The 23,394-nt window shown below is 39.1% G+C and overlaps 1 protein-coding gene across 2 annotated transcripts in view; it reads left to right on the plus strand.

The window, feature by feature from the left end:
- Positions 1 to 153: 153 nt before the first annotated feature.
- Positions 154 to 23,394, plus strand: part of rhbdf1b (rhomboid 5 homolog 1b (Drosophila)) — a 45,595-nt gene continuing 22,354 nt past the window's right edge. The window contains exons 1-2 of one of the 2 annotated variants that reach the window (XM_041974746.1): positions 18,949 to 19,014; positions 19,308 to 19,456. In XM_041974746.1, the coding sequence (XP_041830680.1) occupies positions 19,320 to 19,456 (137 nt within the window). In that variant the 5' untranslated portion in view covers positions 18,949 to 19,014; positions 19,308 to 19,319. Of the gene's footprint in view, positions 402 to 18,948; positions 19,015 to 19,307; positions 19,457 to 23,394 lie in introns of those variants that run through there. The other variant, XM_041974747.1, reaches the window with a different exon arrangement.

The raw sequence follows: 23,394 nt of genomic DNA on the forward strand, positions 1-23,394 counted from the left end.
ATTGAAACTTATTTGCACCTCCTCCCATCGGCAGTTTGTGGAGGATGGCACATGCCGCACTTTCTGCCTGCAGTTGCTTGGTATCACCAGCGGGCGGCGCTGTGGGGCGGCACAGCGTAGCGGCAGTCGGGGTCCTGCCATGCATCCAGCGGCGGCAGCAGCGGCGTGGGAGGATCGAAACTAAAGAGGCTCAGCAAGCCGAGAAGTACTGAAGGAACCCGATGTTTCAGTTAACACGTATTAGATTTTTTTAATGTAACTTAGACCGCGTAACGACCGCGTTTGGAGCTCGCGCTTCAAAGTGACTATACTCCTATGAAGGATAACTTATGAAGTGACCGCAGTTAGCGTTTTACCAGTGGATCTATAGTGTGCGGGAAAGAACCAGACTCAGCTTAAAGGTAAGCAGGGAAACATGCTATAGCAGACCAGCCTTTCTCCGGCTGTTAGACACCGCACACCTCGCTGTTCTCACCGGGCTGTCAGCATCTCTCTCTCAGCGCAGGTATGCAGTTTTTTTCAATGGAGCTGATGCAGCACGGGGTCTCTGGGTGGGGTCTCATGAGGTTTACATCCTAGACCCACGAGTGACGGTGTGAGTCCATGCTTGCTGTGGGAGTTTTACACATCTGGAACATCTTCAAAGCCTTTTAAAATGAAAATGCGCTTGAAGCATCTGGCTGTGCTGTCAGGAGTCAGATGGTTTTTCAGTGTTTGTGCACACCTTCAGATATTCACGAAATCCTATTTATTTCTTTTCCCACGATTCATTTTGTTTTATTGATGCCTTGCTCTGCTGTGACTTTTTTCCAAGGACAGAGCATCTTCATCAATACTGATCTAGTGAGGTGTGTGCGAGAGAAAATTAAAGAAACGAGTGTTTAGTATTTTGTAACCCACTGCCTAAATTCTATCTGTATTCTGTACCCCCAAAATGTTGTCAGACAACACACTCACATCTATAGGGATGCTTTAAGGGGTATGAATCCATTTCAAAGTGCTGCTTTGGAGATGAAGGGGGCACTTTTGGTTGCTGGCTGGGCAGAAACCCCATAGAGAAAATTAAACTATTGACCCCGTGTCATCAAAGGATTTGTTTCACCTTCCTGTTTTGAAAGATGGTAGGAAGCAGATTTCTGGGCCAGATGGCAGGAGCTCACACACATACAGACATATGCAGACACCTGGAACATCAAACTTTCTTCTACTTAAAAACTTTAGTGGATAAATGGGAATTTTTACTAGTTTGTACAGCACAAGATATAGTTTGCAAATATCATGTTAGAAAACTTAAACCAAAAGAAGATTAGACATGCAAGCAAAGAAAAGTGGGGAATTCTCACAATCTGTGCAAGTTTATAACTGAAAGTGTTTCATAAACATAAACCGATCTAGACAGGAACTTGACAACATCCTGGAAGATGTGTCACATGGTGAGATTGATCTGTGTAGATGTGGTAGTCGTCGCTAAGCTCGGTAGCATTTTGCAGGTGTCTTTTCACTTTGTTTCTCTCTCTCAATTACACTATCATCATGTTTAAACAGGTTAGATTTTTTAGAAAAAAAAATACAGCTGTGACAATACCAGGTTTATTTCTTGGCCACTGCTCTTAGAAGTGAATGCACCTTTGTGTTGATACTGAGCCCTCTACTGAGAGCGCCTTGGTGAAAAACTGGTTTGAAGAAGCCCTCCAGCATTTTCCTAGTGCTACTTTTCAGGGGCAGTTTGTCTTTGAGTAGATCCTCTTTATCACTGTGTTTTCATCTCTAATGACTTTCACGTAGGGCTTATCTGTCAAGTACTTTTGCGGAAATATTGAAAAGTCTGGATGTGCATATCTCTAACCTGACATGCAGTGTTCATGCAAAGAGTGGAATCTAATTTTTATTACAGTTTTTAATGGTACATGGTGTATGACAGTTTTAAATAATAAAAGTAAAGTAAATTAGTATGTTTTATTCAACAAATGTTTTCCTCGGCCACTGGTTTGCATCACTGGAGTTATTACAAGCTCACAATGCATAATTATGTGATGATGTCTGGGTGGTATTGACAGCTGAAAAAAATCCAGTTAACTGGAAATGCTTAATTTTAATTTCATGAACCAACTCTTTACAGTTTTGGCCAATCCCAAAATGCTGAGAATCCTCTTTGAATGACAGTGCACATACTAAAAAAAAGGAATTCTTTAGGGAAATAGTTTGTGTTAATAGTAAATTATCATCTAAAACTGTACTAGATTACCAAACGATGAAATGCTCCATATCCCGCTGGAGCATGACGTATAACAGCGTCTGCTTCTCTTTTCGCTGTTGCACTTTGTAAATCTGACACATTTCTATGGTTGGTTGAAGATTAGAAACCAGACTGCATTGTGTTGCTAGGGGGTGGTGGTCTCAGCTGTGTTACTGGTGGTAATAGTTCAACAGAAGAAATAACCAACCTTGAGGGGGGAGGAGACAACAGCAACTGCAGTAAACATCCACAAGAGAAAAACCCCCCTTTAGCCCCATTTCCACCAAGGGGCCTGGCTTAAGATAGGACTGTTTGGTTTGGTTTGATTTGATAAACCCTGACCTCGGTTGTTTTTCCACAGCCAACTGTACCCTCAAGCTCCACCTTTTATGGTTGGATCAGTAAGAGTGGGACCCAAATGGAAAAAGTCTCAAAAAAGTAGGAAAGCTCAGGTTGGACCTTCAGGCACCCTTCCTGATGTGTGTTATAAATAAAGTTGTATTTGCAGTTTTTGTCTGTAGAAACGCAAGACAAAAGAAATCCCAACCTGTTCCATAACAAGCCCGATACATTGGAGGTAACCAGGCTTTTAATATTTGTAAATGTGGGACGTTATATCATACCTGAGGAAATGCTGACCACCAACAACAGATTTTGTTAGCTAGCTTAGATCAGCAAGAACTAGTGAGTCAATAAATTGGCTTTTTCTCTGAAACAAGCAAAAACCACCTCAAGGAAGTGTAAAACCTTTGGGGGTAAGACATTGATATACAACAAAACAGTAATCAACGATCCAACAACATCAATCCAAATGAAAAATATTGACACTATGCAAGTTTCTGATCTGAAATCTCGGTGCTTCGTACTGCTTTTGATGGTACACTGACATTCATTATGCAGATTCCTGGAGTCTTTGTTGCCCTGCAGCATCCTGGGCCTGAGAAACTGCATTTCACAACTTGATGTTCCAGCCCTGGAGCATCATGCAACAACTGCAATTTCTTTATGGCGTCATGTCCCATGGCAGCAACTGGATATTTAATAGCTTTGGTTTTACTTTTATCATGTACCTTTTCTTATTCACATCTTCTAAATGCAAACCAAATATTAGCCAGATTTCAATCCAATTTTTACCTGCACTTCCAACCTGTACTTCCAAGTGTGTCTAACCTCCAGTTGTGCACACTGCACTGTGTGCTACAGTATTAATTATTCTAATGTAGGGCTGGGCAATATATTGAGATTTTCAAATATATCGAGACTTCATCAGGCGCAATATAGAAGGAGGGAATATCGTTTATATCGAGATAGCTTGTTTTGAGTTAAAAGCATCTTTTCTTTTGCATTTTGCACAGCTGTATTTTTGTTATGGTCATTGAAAAGTATTTTTAATTTATTTTGTTTTAGGAGCATTTGATTTAATTTAAAGGTACCGTAATTTCAGTCAGCTGTTTTAATGCACATGTGCTGCTGAATCTTAATAAAAGTATATTTGGCACTAAAGGCTGCAAATTAGAGCTGTCTTTTTTGGTTACTTGACAAAAAAAATATCTAGACATATATAGTATATCGTGATTCAGGTAAAAAATATTGAGCTATAAGATTTGGTTCATATCGCCCAGCCCTATTATAATGCAGCAGGTCTATAGCAGTTCCATAGAAAGTAAAGTGAAAGTAACTTTGATGCTGCTGAAAAAAACATGCCCATATAGTGCCTATACTCAGGTCTGGTTTTTCAGTGATACTGGTTATGTCAAAACCAAATCTGTGGGCTTGCTACGTGTAAGTTTAGTTACAGTTAGAATCTCTAGGTGAACGGTTGTCCGTCCCGGAAATTCATGACTGACATATTTTTCTGATTGAGGCCAAAGACTTGTAATGGTCGCAGTCACTGAGTCTGTCATGCAGCTTGGTTTTTATCCTGCGTCCCCCACTAAAGACAAAATGATCAAGATTTGAGCTGATCCCCAGAGATCTGGACAGGGATTTCTTTAATCCTCTCTCTCTGTCTCGCTCTCTCGCTCTGGCTCTCAGACTCTCTTTTTCTACATCATTTCCCTACACTTCATCAGGCAAAATGAAAACCAGGAAGACCTTATGAGCTACACCTGTGCTGCAGAAGCGTTTATGCAAGTTACAAGTCACAGATGATGGAATGAAATAAAGAGCAAGTTCACACAACCCAGATTTATAAACTTGCACATTTAATACTAAACCAGATAATAACTGACAGTATTTTAGAGATCACATATGTCACTTTTTACTGTCTCATTGTTTAAGCTCTAAACTGCAATCGATATACATTTCTGGTTGTGGTAATCCACTTGTCATCACCCAGCTTTGATATTTTCCCTGTGAACGTCATTCAGTCGCTAATGCCTCGTTGGTTTAATTTGATTTTTACAGACTAGAAAATGAGACAGAGATTGGAAAGCTGTTAGAATTGTGACTCCATGAACTCATAAAAAAAAAAATAAATACTGCCTATCAGGCAGCTTGCCAACAGCTGAAATGAAGGATCAGTGTGAACATCAGTGTATGGTGAAATCAAGGACAGTTGAGTCACTCAAAGTTCACCAGTGGATAACTGTCAGCACCAACGTATGTTATCTTGGGGGTTGTGGCTTCATAAGTTTGAGAACCACTGCCCTTAACCATCATAAAAATGTGCTTTCTGAAAATCTTTGAAATGCGCTCTTATGGACATTTGCTGCTTTTTCATTCATTTTCAGTCCAGTCCTTTTACCCGACCCTTTTCAGAGGACTGTTTTTTGCTTGTTAAACCAGCTTATACTGACTTATGAATTGTTCAAGTTTAAACAAGTGTTTTAGTAGAATAAAATTTCTCAGAAGTTGCATTTTTTTAAGCCATTTTCCTTTAATTTTGTTTAATATTTTAATTCAGTTATGTTTTTTTTTTTTTTTACATCAGTTTAGCTGTGTTAACTCGTATCACAGTTAGTTAAGTATTGTGGCTGTTTAAACCCAGCTTTAAGGTGACTTCTTTCCGTTTGCTTGGAAGTATGGTGCACAGTTGCAGACAGTAATTTGAGAGACTAAATAGCACATTGTTCGTTTGGTAAACATGGAATAACTCCAGCATAATACTGGAAGAGATCACGTCCTTTAGATTTTCTTTTTACTTTGCAGTCTTAAGTGGAAACAGAAGACAAGGATAAATAGAAAACTTTCTTTCAATAAAGGGAATTTTATTCTGGCCATTATGTGGATATGTTGGTTTCCAAATGCTTCTTCAATGTCCTTTTGATGACAATGCTGTCCTTTCCCACAGCCAGAGTTCTCCTGAGAGACCTCAGACTCTTCTATGAAGATCCTGAATAACTCCTCTCTTGTCTCTTTGAAACCGCAGTTATGGCCTCCATTTTTCCCCTCTGAATATTCTTTTCAGAGCCAATTCTCCAGGCCCCCACTATCTTATCCTAATGTGGCATCTGCGGGCAATTACCATTAACTTTTCATACAAAGACAGCCAACAGAGGAAGCTGTTGTATTGGCGCTCACAGCATGGACTGGCTGGCTAAGTAGAGGGGCGTCAGGAAGGAGGGATGGTGGGAGGATGGATGGTTGCTGAGGAGGCCTATTCATGTTTCCAGGCAAAAGCCACACTTGGCTAGACTCATTTTGTCATAGTGACCTTCCTGTCACCAAGCAGCTAAGACAAAACAGCTTCACATGTCGGTCAGCTAGTTTCTTGCTTTCTTTTCGGTCCTGTTAAACCTTCACTCGATCTGTCTTTCCTTAATGTGGTGTTCATCCGACGGGGAAAGATTCAACCATTTGGGGTTTTCTTACTTAAACCGTTTCTACAACTGCACCACAGCCCTTCACTTTTCTAAACATTTCCTGAAGGGTTTGTGGGTAAGAATGCAAATAACTGAACAGTCAGACTGGAAACTTAAGAGACTTCACCCTGCCCGCCTTTAGGCTCAAACTCTAAGTTGAAAAATGGGAATAGAGCAGGTTAATATCAGGACTCAATGAGATCCCTCTTACATGTGAACACTACTCTTAAGCTGATTTAGCTGGATCTGCTTAAAGGTGTTGTTTGCTAATGGTCTAAACCATATATTTAAAGTATCAGTAACAGATTTGCTGGCCAACATAGATGTTCAGATGTTTCCACTACTTGAGCTGAAGCAGTAAAGCAAATAGTGTTAAGATTTTTGGTTGGTTCTAAGTACACAAAGGAGCAAAAGAAAGAAAAAAAAAACAAACTTCTGTGCTTCTAAAGGTAAGGCAACCAGCTCCACAGCTCTCACATGTTGTGTTTTGCATTCACCATTTATCACAGAGACCACAGTCACTCACAGTCACCCTTAGGTCGACTTCGAATCCCCTATTAGTCTAACATGAATGTTTTTGGACTGTGGGAAGAAATCAGAGTACCCAGAGAGAATGCATGCATGCACAAGTAGAACATGCAAACTCCATGCAGAAAGGCCCAAGCTGAGGTTCAAACCAGGAACCATCATGCATTGAGGCAACATTGCTAACGACCACACCTTGCAGCCCTTTGTTATACTTAAGATTAGTATTTAGATCAACTCATGGGGAAAACATCTGGTGGATGGAAATTCACTGTCAGATTTCGTTCCTATTTAGAAGGAAGAAAGGTTCTCAGAGTGGGAACAGATCTTGACGGGGAAACTGGCCTTGATGGATAGGCCTGTCACGATAACAAATTTTGCTGTGCGATAAATTTTCTTAGAAATTATTGCGATAAACGATAATATTGCACAGAGCGATAATGTTGTCATTTTGAGACCATTTTCAACTAATATAATGACAATGCCATAATAATGCAAGTATACCCTTTCAAAGATCAATAAACTTTAATATCTAAAGAACATTTTATACTGGAACTGGAAGAAATTTTAAATAACAAAACAAAACAATATATAGAACAGACTCTCAGTCTCAGCCGGCAAACTTATCCAGCTCATTTTTTCTTACTGTGCAATTAATTGACTTATTGCTTATCGCGACAGGCCTATTGTTGGATGGCCTCGGCATAGCGCCAGCTTTTTGTCACAGTACAAGCCAGCTTATAAAGCCTTCCTACCGGCTTTTAGTCAGGCATTACTTCACATGAAAGTCGGCATTTACCACGACTATGAAAGGGACTGAAACCATGCAAACATATACTTCTGTACTAACACGGCTAGTGTATTTTAGCAGAAACTACCTATGCTGCCAATGGTATCGAGCAACACTGTCAAACCCAAAGAAAAAAGTTAGCTTTAGACTAATTTTGGCAATACCGTTGACTTACTTGTTGAGGAGAAAGCTAGCAATTTCAGCATCTTTTTTAAAATCTTTCTCCCTGAGCCCCTTTCACCTGTGGAAGGCTAGCACAATGTTTTTTCCTTTTTATATCATTTGGTCATGTTGCCTTTTAAGTCCCCTATTTTGCTTTCTTGGCGATGGTGAAAACAGCTCCTGTGCTGCTGCTGCATATGCATGGTCCTTTTTTTGTGAATAACAATTTAATAGATTTTCTAACTTGCTAGGGTGCCTCTCTCGTTTATCTTCTCCAGTGTCTCAGTCACTGTGCTCTGGCTCACAGGGAAAACGTATAATTGGTGCTATTTGTCCCTTGCCGGTGGCTGTAGTTTCAAGATGGCAGACCGTCATGGCGCTGCCTTACCGGCTTACCTGTCATATGTATGAACAAATTCAAAATTCTTAGCTTACAAGAATGTGTCAGATCATTAGCAGAGGTCATAATACACCAATGATAACACATATATATATATGCAGACATCGATTTTGGCAATAAAACAACAGAAAATGTTGCACAGTGTCCCTTTAACCAGCAGCAAAAGGGCCTCTAAGGAATTTGTAAAGACCAGAATGGACTAGTAATATGAAATAAAAAGTGAAGATAAATTGTTAAGTTTGCTGTTACTGAAAAATGTAAGTTGTTCATATTGTTTTCCTTTTCCTAGAGAGGAGTCTAAAGTTAGGGATTTCAAAAACTTTCCTGCTACACAACCAAACTTGCTCTATGACTTAGAGCCAGAATCAGGTAAACTGATGCAGATGTTTGGCATAGCAGACAGCAGTCGTATCTATCAACACAGGCACTCAACATGTGCATATTTAAGAGGCATAAACATGCATGTGTAAACACTCATCCATGTGCACACTGTCCTTAGCCTCTCAGCAAACTAAGCAAATGGTTGCCACATGTTGCTAAGGCATGTGCACATGCGAGGTAGATGCCTGTTTTGTCTGTTCCACACTCATCTCTGTCTCTCCTGTAGACAGTCATGATGTTTATTTCCTGTTGAAGGGGTTTCCTTTTGGAGTATTTGTTATTTTTGTTTTTCTCAGACAAAGTACAGGTCTTTTTTCATCTTCACTGTCTCTGCCTTCACCTCCTTCATCTTTTTCCAAAACAAGTTTTTTTTGTCCTTCCTGTTGTCATCTCCCTTCATTTGCTGCATCTCCAGATAAGAGGCAAGAACTGTAATCATGCATCTAACGTGCACTGTAACGTTTAGTGCATTCTAGCGCCTCACTTTCACAAGTGGGCTTTCACAAAGTTTTGATATCTCACTCGTATAAAATGTGAGCTTTTAAGACCAGTGCAGCTGCCAGCGACTGTTACTTTGAGGTTTCACACAATCATATGCTCAGCTAACATAACAGCCCCTTTTGACCTGACTTGTCTTCCTGTGCAGAATGCTTCATCAGAAATATGTAAAGTGAGGTGCAGTAGGTTGGGAGTTTTTTTCATCGTTGCATGAACTGTTATCTCCCTGAATATCTGTCTGCATATTCTGTGTTACTTCCCTCCTTACCCGAGCTCAGGGAAGAATAACACCATGACTAAAAGCCAGTTTAAGGCAGTAACAGGGTGGCTCTTCACCTCTGATTGGCCCAGATCCACAGTTGTAGACCTTGTTGGGTGTTGGTTTGAAATCAGTGCACATTACATCCAGTGCGATGACAGCCGAAAATTGCAGAATAAAACTGGAATCAGTTGTAAAATGTGGAATATGGTGGAATTTGCTCATATATGGTTGTTTTCTATTACTCTTGCTAATTTAAGATTTTTCCACAGTGGCTCAGCCAAATTAACAAGAAAAGCTAGATGAGCGTTTAATATATTTAAACTGCTGCAGTCTGTGTGATGTCACCTGAACTGACAGGGCTCAAGTCTCCTCCAGAACTTCGGAAGTGGATAAGAGACTGGCAGAAACACTTGACTTGTCCAAATAATATCAAGAAATTCAACGTTATGCAGCTCTAGTAAAAATTAAAAGTTGCTTTTGCCTCAAACCCAGCCTGTGTGTGTGAACTCCACATGGAGGCTGTCTTGCAGAAAGTCCATAGCACACATGTTTGGGCCGAATCATGGCTACTTTTGGAACTTAATGGCTGTTATGGCAATGGCAAGAGTTATGTGGGCCAGAAGTGGACCAGATATCAGTTGACAGCTTGGGTTGGGTTATGGCAAGTCTCCTGTGGGCCACATGTGATGGTCATGTTACTGAGTTTTGGCAGCCACACTTACATATAGTCAACACTGTAAATCAAGGACAAATTTGAGCCAGATTTGCAATCTGGGTTTTAATCATGGTCAACACAACTATTAATAGGAAAGACTGAAAAAGCCACTAGATATTTATGGCTGTTTCAGTAGCCACAAACATGGCATAGAACATAGCCAAAGAGGAGCTGCCTTTCACAAAAGTCAAGTTCTAGTAGATAATTATGAAAAGATTTTACATAAATCCAGAGGAGAGAAATTCAGTTTTGTGAGCCTCGCACTTTAAGTTTATTATTTCAAAGAATGTTTTTTTTTTTTTTTTTTTCTTATCTACTGAGTGTTTATACTGTGGGTAATAATTAAAAAGCAGTCCTGATAATGTAAGGATTTGAGAGTGACACTGTAGAAACTGGTTTGCACCTGAATCCTTTGCTTGTGCAGCCAAATTAAAAAGTTAGGTGTTCCTGTGCAGCCAATACAAAAAGTTAGTCTGGAGCCCTGCTGTCCTATTTGTGAGACACAAAATGTTCTTCTCTGTGAGTCATGTCTCAATTAACGGTGAAACACTCGACCACAGCCTTCTGTGACTTTAATCTCCTAATGACTTTTTTTCACTGTGACGTCTAAAACTTTTGGATTATGCCAAACAGCCATGCAGGAGGTGTAGCTGAGGATTTTGAGTTTATGCTTTTGACCTGATTTCACATTGTTAATTAAAAGTTCTCTGCATAGATTAAGAGATGATTGTGCCTAATCGCAGACGTGGCACATAGGCCTGACCTCTGACTTGATCTAATGTTGGTGCCTTAATTTATTTATATACAGTTGAGCAGATTTTCTTTTTTTTGTGCAGTTCTCCTATTTTTTAAAGTTATAAGACATTTTACCAGAAGGAGAAAAACATCAGCTCATAATTTCTTGATTGCTTGGTGTGTAAAATCACAGAACATAATCAAAAGTGCTCTTTAATAATCTCCTGTAATCCAAGAGGATGTTATCAAATATCATAAGATAGTTGCAATTCCAAAGTTCTTCACTTTACCATAATGTATCAGGGAATTAATTAATTTAAGAAGCAAGAAGAATGCCTAATCAAACATTGATTTGTAAGACACACTCACGAGAGCGCATCCAAATGGTTTGAAAAGGCTTATGACTATTTTCAAATTAATGGGCAGAAAAAGTTGCTTCTCAAAGATTATTACTGATGTCTTTCCTCCTTGGCATTGCTTCAGAAGCAGCAGTAAATAATTTATGTAATTAGTTGCATTAACATTTTTAATGCACATGCAGTATGACAAGCCCCATACATCTGTCATTTCTCTGTTACAACGGTGGGACATGGAGGTGTCTAGGGGCAAAAAGGAACAAGATGAGCCAGCTGGCTCTAAAAAACCCCATTGGCATTGCACCCGTGGAGGAAGAGGCTGATTTACACCCACACTTTTTCCTGTGAGAGGATTCAACACTTGCACTTTTCTCACCATGTTTGCACATATGTGGCAGCTCTCTGGTCCACTCTGCGCTGCCTCCTCTCCCCCTCCCTCTTCTGTTGTTCCATGACCGACTGGTGGTGATCAGCTGATCAGTTTTTCTGGCGAGAGTACCATCTCTTTTGTTGCAATTGTTTATCGTTCAGCTGAGGCGGAGGAAACTAGCAGTTCATAGTTCACACCAGCACATATTTACCCCAAAATATTTCCTTTTGATTCGACCCTCTAATAAAAAAAAATTCAGGTGGTAGAAAGGATTTATTTCAGCTATGCAGGGGTGAGTCTAGAAAAGTTTTAATGAGGGGCCAGGCAGGGGCACTGGCCAGGAAAAGGGGGGCACAAATGCACTTTTTTAAGGTCTAGATTTTATAAAATATTGAACCAAAGTGATAATTTAATGTAAAAAAAAAGTGAAGGACAACTTAAAAAACAAACATCTTTTTTATCAACAGTTGTTTACTTTGGCTGATCCTGCATTGTAGGACCTAAATGTGTTTTTAGCCAGATCTATAAGACTTTCTTCATCACTATAGGATGTTTCGCTTCAGTCTTCACTGGTGGTTTTATGAGCGATATTTTCATCATGGGGATGGGTGGTGAGATGGTGCCCTATGAATGCTGCATTATGATCCAGAATATGTTAGAACAACATATAGAAATATATTACATGCTACATTTACTGACCCTTGGACATCTGACGTTTATCTAAGTGAAAATCAGTGAAACATTGTAAGCATAGGCTCTTTCTGTTGATACAGTAGAGAAAAAAATTGACATATTTGTCATAGTTGTGAATGGTGATTAATCATTATTCATTAATTTGTAAGCTGTGATTAATCTGATTAAAATTTTTAATCATTTAACTTTTATAAGGATGCTTTCTGCTGTTTGCTTACTGCATTTATTCAAACTGTTTCTGGGTGGTGTGTTTTTGCATTGTGTGTGTTGTGTTTGTCCCTCACTGGGGTAAAGCATGTTAAACACTGACCTATTATGGCATGAAACAATTATTATTACATGTTGTTTTTAACTATAGTATTTGTAGTTATGTTCGCACTAAACAAAGGATATTTTCATTAAAAAACACACTTTTATAATTAATTTTTAGTTTGTGCCACTGTATCATGTTTGAATCAGCTGCACTTTTTCTGTGGAACAGAGGATATCTGATTTACAGAACAGCATCAAAGTCCTAAAAGTTTCTGAAATGGCAGATGGTGTTCAGACTGAAAGGCAAATGGAAAGTCTTAGAAAACCAGGCAGAGCACTTAAAGAGCCTTTATGTGCCAGGACAAAAGAACTTTGGATAAAATGTAGTCTTCATTTTGGGAATACAACTTCTAACAAAGCTTGTGTTCACGTTTATATACATAAAATGAACATATCCTCAAGTAGCAGCTCTGTGTTTGTGTGTGGTTTGTATCTGTGTGGGTTGGATAAATGCCGGCACTCCTGCATGTGACCTGATTTAAGTCAAGCAACAGCCACACAGTGTAATCTGTTAACAAGACCAAAGACACCTCTACACAATAGAAGTAGCATTTAGTCGGAGTGTTTCAACTCATTAAGACACTCAGTGTGTGTCTTTCAGCAAATTTTACAGATTAATGTTTGCATTTTGAGAAATGGGCCTGCATCCTATCTTATATTATTTCATGCCCACGAAACTCAGAAAAAGCCTAAGGAGGTCAGGGAAATGGGCCAGAAAGAGAGAAATACCCCCCTTCTTTTCTTCTGTTTTTCTTCTGCTGGTGCCATTTATTATTTTCAGTTTCTTACTTACTAAGATCAATGATATGCTGCTTCTTTTTCAGCAGATGTGTAATCATTTATTAGCATTTGTTCGTAAAGGTAGCAGCAGATTACAGAAATGCACGCACATGTTCAACAGCAGAACTCTGCAAACAGAAAGAAAATGACCTCCTGTGTTATTAGTGTAACATCTGACAGAGATGAGAGCCCACAGCATACGTAGGTCCTTTGTAGAGGGGGGGGGAGGGGGAAAGGGCAAACAGCATAATTCATTTTTAATCTATGTGACCTACTCGTGTTTGTTACATCAAACAAAGATGGAGATGTACTGTTCGCAGAAGAAGCTACCAGAGACTGGATTTTCATATACAAAAATGATATGTTGGAGCAGCTAAATGCAACTCTTTTCCATGAAGAGAGGATTTAAATTTATGTCTTTACGTTTCATTATTTATGGTCTCTCAGTCAAACAAAATAAAACATGAATTAATCAGTAATGAAAGTTTCTGATAAGGACAAAAAGGTTGAACATCTTTTCCTAAATAGATTAAGTAAGAAAGCATAGAACTTAGCCTCATACATTATCTACCTTTTCTATATATTTAGTTTAACATTTTGTGCATGCAACAGCAATTCAAATGCTTTATAGTTTTGGCTTATCTTTGGCTGTACTTGGAGAGGTGCTATATATGTAAAGTTTGGTTGAGCAGAGTTGAACTCTGACCCAAGGCAGACAGCAGACAATTCCCTAAAAGTTAAACAGGGCTGCTTAAGCAGGCTGACGAGTCTGTTAGAGTGGAGTACTGCCAGGATGATGAAGGTCAAACCTACTGAACAGATTAAAGATCATTTTGCTGCTAAGTTCACTTGTAAGTGAACCGATAATTTTACAGCACCGTCTTCTTAGGGAGTAAAAAAAAAGACTAAGACTCACAACATATTATTTATATCAAGGATGTGACTCTTTAGTGACATGATTTGACTCTTGAGATCATGATTATGTTAAAACTGGTTTCTGAATTTAAAACAATTCTCAGATAAAAGGACTCAACTCAGTACAAAGAAGTACTCGTTTCAGTGTCAGTTAAAGTCCACTATGTGCAAAAAAAGATGTATGCACCAGAAAAGAGTAAAGTGTATAACTGAGTTTTTATTATTTCATCTTCCATTTTCTTCCTCTATTTACTTCTCAAAGCGTTTTTATTTCTCATTTTTAAATTTCTGTATATATTTCTGCCTCAAATGTGATGGGTTGGTTTTTTTTTGGTGTGCAGCTGGAACATTGGGGTGGATGCATTGCAGATGTACTTCTGTGGTACGTAAGGTCCGCTTTACAAATCTCCCATGTATTTAATTTAATTTGTAAGTTAATCGTGAATTTATCTCAGACTTTTCACATCCTGTACAGCTGTTTTGTTCTGTGGTTGGTCGCCATATTTTTCTACTGGCGGACTTTATTGCGCATGTGCAACTCAGCAGAGATGGGATTAGAAGATGTCTCAATTTGTTTTGTTTTTTTTTGCCGACAACAGTCGACAGCTAAATTGGTTGTCGACTGTTTTTATTGTTGACTATTGTTGACAACGTTGACTAATCATTGCAGCCCTAGTATGGTGCGGGCCCGTCTGCATTATGCAGTCTTGGGCAGGGCCCCTAGAGCCTCTAAAAATTGCTTGGCTTAGTTTGCTATATAGATCCAATCCATTATCATTATAAAATCTAAATTATTATAAGGTGTCAGAACTGTTGGCCAAACACATGCATGCTGCCTCAGATGCTGCAGCATCTGTAGTAACTTTGGCATGAATGTCCACTTTCTCATATTTAGCTATACAAGTCAATACTTATAAACCATGCTTTGACTTTATTGTCTGGATCAAACACCCAAATCTTCTTTATCAAAACTGATTTTTTCTTATTTGTGAATTGATTCTGAATCCTGATTTTTATGTGAAATGATGTTCTTCCCCAACACTCCTGATTTATTTACTAAATATGAATAAGCCTGGACATAAAATTCAGTGTCCAGAGTTATTTGAATTTCCAAGCTTATATGTGTATAAGAGCATGTAACTAAAAAACTACAATTAAATCATCAATAATCCTCAGAATTTATTGATGTATTTATTAATTTTTCAGCCTTTCCAAGTATTTTTTTTGCTTTTAGGATATGATCAGATCACCGTTTGCCTTGCCTTGATTCTAAATTTACCAAGCTGTTTAGACAGATTTAACGTCTAAAGAAAACAGCTGGAGAGTCTAGATGATGAAAACCTGATGGTTTTATAGATTTCACCTCACTTCCCTCTGCTTTAAGTACAAACTGCTCCACACAGAGCTGTGGTTTCCAGATAGCTGCAAAAGTCACTGATAGAAATAACTTACACCAGTCACAATCAATATTAAAACCTCTGGCTGTGAATAACATCGATCATACTGATGCAGCACAGCTGCAACAATGCAAGAGAAGAAGAGGGGAGCGATCTAGCAGAAGTTAGTTTTGGGGTTGTTTTATATAATCCAGCTAATTTACAAGCAGTTGCTGTGAATTTCTGTGGATCATTGACTAGTTTCCTTTGCATTAAAGATGGGATCAGGGAGCAGTGTTGGAACAAGTCTTGCTTTGGTGCTAAAGGAGTGCCTTTGTTTTATTCAGTCTCGGCATGTCAGGAAATGTCATCCGATGTAAGGAGGATCCAATTACTCTGGTGTAGTCTGCTGTAAACTCAACAAGCCATTCAGTAGCTTGAATCTCCTTCCTGTTATTTTGTTATTAATGACAGAGAAATATGCGTCCAAATGCAAATATCTTTTTATCATTAAAGAAAACCTTGAAATGTCATATACAACACTTACAGAGCAACTTGTCTCTAGTTGATAAATTCATCCGATGTGGAATTTAACCCCGGTTCTCTGAAACACAAGTGAGGTATCTCACTAAGGGAAACGCCCCCAGACGTTGTTCCCTGAAGCCCTTTTACACTTCGCCAGTCCTGACTGGCAGACAGAGGTAACATCTGCTCCGGAAGGGCAGGACTTCCTCCCACTATTAGAGCCTGATGTGACCATATCTCTCTAGTCTAGGTAAGAGCACCTCTTCCTTGCTCTAGGCAAGGAGGGTGGTCTGGCGACAAACCTCACTCATGTTTCAGAGAACCATAGTTAATTTCTTAGCCTCAAGTTCTCTTTCAACATTTATTTTGGTAACTCACTGTGGGCTATAGAGACACTATTGTATTGCCAGACAAGCTTACCTCGAAGACCCTTTTAGAGTTCACAATTCATACACTCACGGTGCCTACGCCCAGCACTGCGTGAGACAGCGAAGTTGTAGTAACATCCAAACTTTCTAATGAAAGTGTGAGGTGTTGCACAGTTGGCAGCCACACAGATGTATTCCACAGTATTGCTTCCAAACAGCGCCCAGGATTCAGCTATCCAACGAGTGGAATGAGCTTGCAAACCTGCAGGGGGCTATAACCCTTTACTGCTATATGCCGTGGCAATAGCCTCCACAATCCAGCGAGACAATGTTTGCTTAAGATAGAGTCTATGACACAAACAGCTGCTCCAATTTCCTGGACCCAGCTGTTCCGTTCACATAAATGCATAACGCCCGCACCGGGAACAGAGCGTGAAGCTTCTCATTCTCCTGCAACGACAAAGGCAGTAGAAAGCCGACAGTTCGATGGGGCGGCATGGTGGGGCCGGGCTGAAAACCTTTGGCACAAAAGCAGGGTTGGGCTTAGAATTCCCCATCAGTAACTGCATACAGGATGGGTTAATCGACACTGGAGAGACGCCGAGATCCAAAAACGGCAAACGGCAAATGGCCTGCCACTCTCACTACAACAGTAGTTGCCGATCTTGCAGTGACAGTTGCCGTTTCCTCAACGCTCTGTCACTGTTCTGTCACTGTTCTAAAACAGCCAATACCACTTCCTACCTTCAATCACTGATCCTTCAGCGGTTTGCCCCTGTGGGTTGATCGCAGACCTTTGACATTAGTGCCAACTCCTAATGCTTGTGCAAATTTCGTACCAACCACCCATGTTTACAACAAAAAATGCCTATGTTAGCACAGATGTATCTGCACTGTCAAGTGTGGAAATAGAGGGCGCATATAAAACAATGTTGATGAAATCAGTTTGATCTTTCGCACTGGTCTGTGATGTACTTTGGCGCATGTGATAATAATATGATATCAGGATAGCCGCTCAGCCGGGCTGTTTAATCGATTTACGATTGAATGATAAACAAATTTAACCTATAGATGTGAAGTTAGTGACTTGTTTCACGGGATGGATGGATGGATGGATGGATGGATGGATGGATGGGTGGGTGGGTGGATGGATGGATGGATGGATGGGTGGGTGGGTGGGTGGATGGATGGATGGATGGATGGGTGGATGGATGGATGGATGGATGGGTGGGTGGATGGATGGATAGATGTTAATTTGTTCGAATTGTCATACTTCTTTCTGCTACCCTCATCTGCCAGGTGAGGGCACAACCTTGCAGGACAGGCTAAAAGCCAGGACCAAAATAAGCTGTCATTTTAAATGGGAACATAGTTTTTCCATCAACGAGTATGGAAAATTAGGCATTTTTCAAGACAACAAAATTATCAGTATATTTTGAATAAAACCAAAAGCAATAAGCTAAAGACTTAGTCAAGAATCCAGTTTTATTTCTGCAAATCAAACATTTTTTAAAGTCTATGTGAGGATGTTCCTGTGGAGTACAGATTGCACTACAGAATCCGGGATGGGGTGGAGAGCTGTAAATGCTTCGCAGCTGTCCTTTTTTTCCTTCGCCAATGCATCCTTTAACAAACACAGATAAACATCTGGATTAAGTGTCAGTGAAAGCAATATCATCATAAAACTGAATTTGTCTGGTGCCTGATTTATCAGATTAATGACCAAAAATTAAAATGTTGTAAAATGTTTCAAGATCTCTGTACTTAAATTACTAGATGTCTAAGCTTTTCATATGAAGGTACCAGAAAGAAGTATGACAATGAATGTGCTTGATCTTATGCTTGCATCATGGTTATTGACATGGAAAAAATCTGGTCAAAGATTTCGCTCTCAGGATTTCTGTTATATTTAAATACCCTCCTCCCAGGGGGATACTTTTACTCTCTTTGTCTCTCGTAATTAAGATAAAGATATTATTAATTTTACAACTCCAATAAATTTGCCACTTCAAGACTGCTCAATGACCTCTCAGAAGAAAAACGTCAGAAAAAGATTAATAATAAGAATAAGAATAAGAATAAGAATAATAATGTTTATTTTAGAATTCCATTGCTAGGAAACTTTTTCTTTTTCTTTTTCTTTTTTTTCTTTGTTTAAATATGAATAAGTCTTAAGCTTCCATGCCCAGCTTCTGGTTTAGCTTTGAACCAAAATACTTTTGTTGGACACATCAGAAGACGTCGAGACCTGCACAAAAATACTGTTGGTGGAAACAATCGATAACCTCCAGACCTGCAGTCATGTATGAACTTCCTGTGGATTTTTCTTTTAAAGACATAAGTTGTGTAACAGGTATTGTCTCAATTTATTCCTTAATTTTATAGTGGGAAAATTTATTAAATTAAATGAAAATACTTAATTAATCCCATTACAAAATGGATGACAAAACTTACCAAAATGATGGTGCTGATTTTTTATGATTCAGTGGGACCTTTAAAGTAAGACAATAGTTATTTGCCATTGGAGAATATTGTTTTTGTTTAAAATAATATAATATATGTGTGTGTCTTTCCTTTGTTAAAATAACTGACACTTGCGCTGACAGATGCACTGACACAGGTGCCTAGGAGAACCCCACGCCCTGTAAAGAAAAACTCTGAGGGCAAGTACCTGAGCTGCTGTTTGCGTCTTAATAACAATGACATTGCCAACCTTGAAGGCTTCCAGTTTATGGTTTCACATTTACTGGCTGAACCATCAAAGCTTGGCTGGTTGGACCTGTCATTTAACAAGCTGACCACTATACCCTCTGTGAGTCAGTCTTTTTTATATATGTGATTGTTTGCTTTTTCCATTTCTCACTTTTCTGTTTGTGTTTCATTCTTTGTGTGTTTTTACACAGCATGTTTTAACTTTTTAAACCCATCTGTTGATATGTAAATGTGCCTCTTCATACTTTCCACACCATACTGAGTGGATTTGTATTCATTTATCTTTTAAAAGTGCTCTATTTCCTCCAGTTTTGCTACCAATGTTAGGCCTGAAACATTCTGCCTGTGTGTGAATTTTGATGTACAGCTTACCTAACTGTGTCTGGGCTCCAGGTTCTGTGTGAAATGAAAGAGCTGCAAGTTCTGTATCTTCATGGCAACAGCATCTGGAACCTGGAAGAGACAGACAAACTGGCAGAGCTGAGTCACCTGCAAAAGATCACACTGCATGGAAATCCTGTTGAGTTCTCCAAGAATTATAGGTGGCAGCCTCATTTTCTTTAACTTAAATGCTTCATTTGTAAAAACACATTCATGTTCTGATTCATTCTTATATTGTATGCCAAAAAATTTGTACTAACATTGTGGTAATTCACATAGAGGTTCCTGGAGGAACAAAATAGTTCTCCAGAAGTAGAGGACATCTATTATAGTTAATTCATAGACACAGATAATAAAAAGCAGAGAATAGGTTTGTAAATTTTAGTTGTTTGAATTTGTTATTATAAGAAATTATTTTATTGATGATTATAGAGTGTTTGTGGATATGCTAAGAAAACATCCATGGAACTTCTAAGTCAAAGCTAAATTAACTGTTGTGCATTTTTGTGTTAGGAACCATCTGATTGTGGCGTTGCCTCAGGTTAAAAGTATAGACTTCAGTGGTGTTACAGCCATGGAGAAGGACCTGGCAAATTTTTGGTATCGCCGCCCCAAGCCAGTCCACAACACCACGGAGGAGAGCAACTAATTTACAGCTGATTAAATCTTTGTTTGACTTATAGGGACACAGGGAAAACAGAAAAAAGACACAAAAAAAAGGGAAGAGAGAAAATTCCTAACCCTAACTATACCTTTGCAAAGATTAATATGAAACCTCAATCTAAAATGTATGTTGTTCATGCTCTTTATTACAGATTTCTGTTGACCAATTTGTTCCTTTCATTATGAAATGAATGAAGAAAAAGCAGGAAAAGACAACCATGTGTCACCTCAAATGAATCTAATATATCACTGCTTTAAGGCGCAAACCTCCTATGTCCAAAACTGTTATTTTTCAAGAAATTAATAAAACAGTATGTTTCTTTGTAATAATGGACATAATGTCATTACACGTGGTATTATGTTTTACATCATATATCTTTGGTTAAATATTTGTAAAACTACAGACAGTCATAAAAGGTGACCAATAGATTTATGAAGGAAAAAAAACAAATAAATAAAAAATCGCGAATTTTGGACATAGGAGGTTTGTGCCCGACAGCCACGATATGAAGGCTCTTTTTGAGTCTGTTTGGATTTATTGAACATACAATGTCAGACGGTATATAATATGGGTTTCTTTTATGGTAATCACAACACAGTTTATAGACCAATGCATGTAACCAAGGACACACACTTCATACATAAAAATGTAATATGTTTGATTTAGATTGTAAACAGCTTTTGGGTCTCATATCTCAGCCCCAAGGCTGGTATTTCCGGTAACATCTTTAACTGGCAGGACAGAAATGATCCTGAATCAGTATGTATAGAGCATGAGACACCAAAGCTGACTGCAGAAACCAATACTAATTAAATCCTTTGAAAGTTAATTTATATCCAAAAAATAAAAGAAACTCTGAAACTGATCCTTCTGTGAGGTGCACTCAGTGACTCGTTTTACCCAGAAATCTCCACTTCTACTGTTCTGGGTGGCAATTTCGAGTTCAATGAGCAGCTTTCAGTCAAGATGGCAGCTTCTCTCAGCACGATGTTCGTCTTTGCAAACATTTAGGAAACACGTATTTGCACTGAACAGGTTTCTTACTGTGAATTTAATTCAGTACACAAACACTCCTGTTTTATTTATTTGAAATGCAAAAGGCTATTGGAAAAATAAACACATAAATATTGTAAGATAGTTTGACCATGTAGCTTCTTAGGGATCAGGAAAAAAAATTGCACTGGGTTTTACTAAAGTGGTGCATGAAAAGTTAGGCAAAATGTTTATGTATTTTAGCATATTTGTGAAGGTTTTCTAATGAAAGAAATTGTGCAGAAAAGGTGTTAAAATGAATCAATCATAAACTAAATATTACAAAGGTGACCAGTTTACTGCAGCGTGGTTGTACGCTTAAAAAAAAAGAAGTTTAAAATTTTGCACTTGACACAGATTTGTAGTTTTGTAGATGTAGCTAGCTTAACCAGGTAGTTAATGCCGAGTAGACTCAGTTTAATAATTTAACCAAAATTAACAAGATTAAAAAGACATTAAATTAAATCATGTTACAGGTATAAAGTTATATACAATAGAAACAAAAATGTACATAGAGCTCTGGTTTGGACTGAGAGTCCGTTCTATTTATTGTTTTTGTTTTGTTATTTAAAATTTCTTCCATTTCCAGTGTAAAATGTTCTTTAGAAATTAAAGTTTATTGACCTTTGAAAGGGTGGACTTGTATTATTATATCATTGTCATTATATTAGTCGAAAATGGTTTCAAAATGACAACATTAACACTTTGCACAATATTATCGGTTATCGCAATAATTTCTGAGAAAATTTATCGTATAGCAAAAGTTGTTATCGCGACAGGCCTATATGTAGAAGCTGGAAAATAGTTGTGGTTCTGGAGATGTTCAGTTATGCTTGATAGGATTTCAACGAGGAAGATGGAAGTGATTCCAAAAGCTGAGTACTGTATTTTTTTCTTGACACGCTGACCTAGAATCAGCTGTGAAGGTATCTCCAACTGTAAGTGGGTAAGGTACCATTTTTGGAAACGCCTGTAATTACACAAACTGCTTGTATGTTTTACTTTAAAGCTGCTGAATGTGCCACCCTCGGCCATCGGCTTTGCAGCTGGTGGAACAGAGAAGGGTTCAATGTCTCCCTCGTTCGCTTCACAACCGAGGTTGACAGACTCGTCCCTAGAGTCAAGCTTAACTCCTGCAAAATCGCCAAGCTCCAGAGGACCGGTCTCATTCTCATCGGGGTCAGTTAACGAGCTGACAGCATCTCACTGGTCGCCCCAGCTGATACCCATGGGGATGGTGTTTCCTTGTGCGCTCTCAGTCAGCTCCTGTGGTTGGGGGACGGCTACCCCCATCACAGGGTCTGTTGATGACAGGCTAGCCTGGCGTGCTAGCCTGCGCCTTCGAGTCTTAAGAGACAGGCTTGCACAGTGCTCAATATTTGCATGGGATGCTAACGCATCCTGGACATGTTGCAGCCCTAGACACAACGGCGTGGCTCAGTGGGTAGAGTGGTCGTCTTGTAGCCTGAAGGTTGCCGATTCGATCCTCAGCCTGTAGAGCTCATGTCAAAGTGTCCCTTAGCAAGATACTAAACCCCAAATTGCTCCTGATGGGTCGTGGTTAGCACGTTGCATGGCAGCTTTCGAAATCAGTGTGTAAATGTGTGTGTGAATGGGTGAATGTGATGTATAATGTAAAGTGCTTTGGGTATCATTCCAGGTACAGTAAAGCGCTATATAAATACGTAGCATTTACACACAACACAGGTAGCGTAGATATCTGCTGCGGCAATTTTGCTACCACATGCGCATGACTTGGGTGGTAGCTTGTCTTTCTCCATTTTAAGGAAAGATCTAAGCTCTGTGTTCGCCAACTCTGATGGAAAACAAAGTGGTCTGCACCTAGTATGGCGGCAAGCTGCAGCAGCTACTGGTTGGTGATAGCCTACCTCGTTTGTCAGATAGCTATGCAGTATCAGGTAGCGTTTGGTGACTGAGTGGTTAGTGTGCTCTAAGAATAGTAATGCTAGCCTGTTAGCTACAACTGCCATCTGAGAGGTTGTTTCTGGGAGTGAGAAGAGATGTTAGACTAGAGAGAGATGGTCACATCAAGCTTTTTATAGTTGTAGGAAGTCCCTCCCTTCTGGAGCAGATGTCACCTTTGTCTCCCTGTCGGGAATGGCATAGTGAAAAAAATGCTTCTGGGGACAGCGTCTGTGGGCATGTCCCATAGTGAGATACGGAAACGAATGTTGAACAAGAACCAATTATGTGTCAGAATGAGCCTCAGCAACCCAATGGCAAGGCAATGTCATGTGGCATACAGCACAAGGGATTATAGCCCCATAATCTCCCTGTCATGAAAGCCCAACTAGAGGGAAAAAAGAGACAGATTGTGATAGGGAAGTAACAAATGGTGGATGCTAAAAACAAGATGGAAAAAAGACAAGAATTGTCTTGGAT

The sequence above is a fragment of the Melanotaenia boesemani genome, chromosome 21 (assembly GCF_017639745.1).
Source record: "Melanotaenia boesemani isolate fMelBoe1 chromosome 21, fMelBoe1.pri, whole genome shotgun sequence".
Taxonomy (NCBI): Eukaryota; Metazoa; Chordata; class Actinopteri; order Atheriniformes; family Melanotaeniidae; genus Melanotaenia; species Melanotaenia boesemani.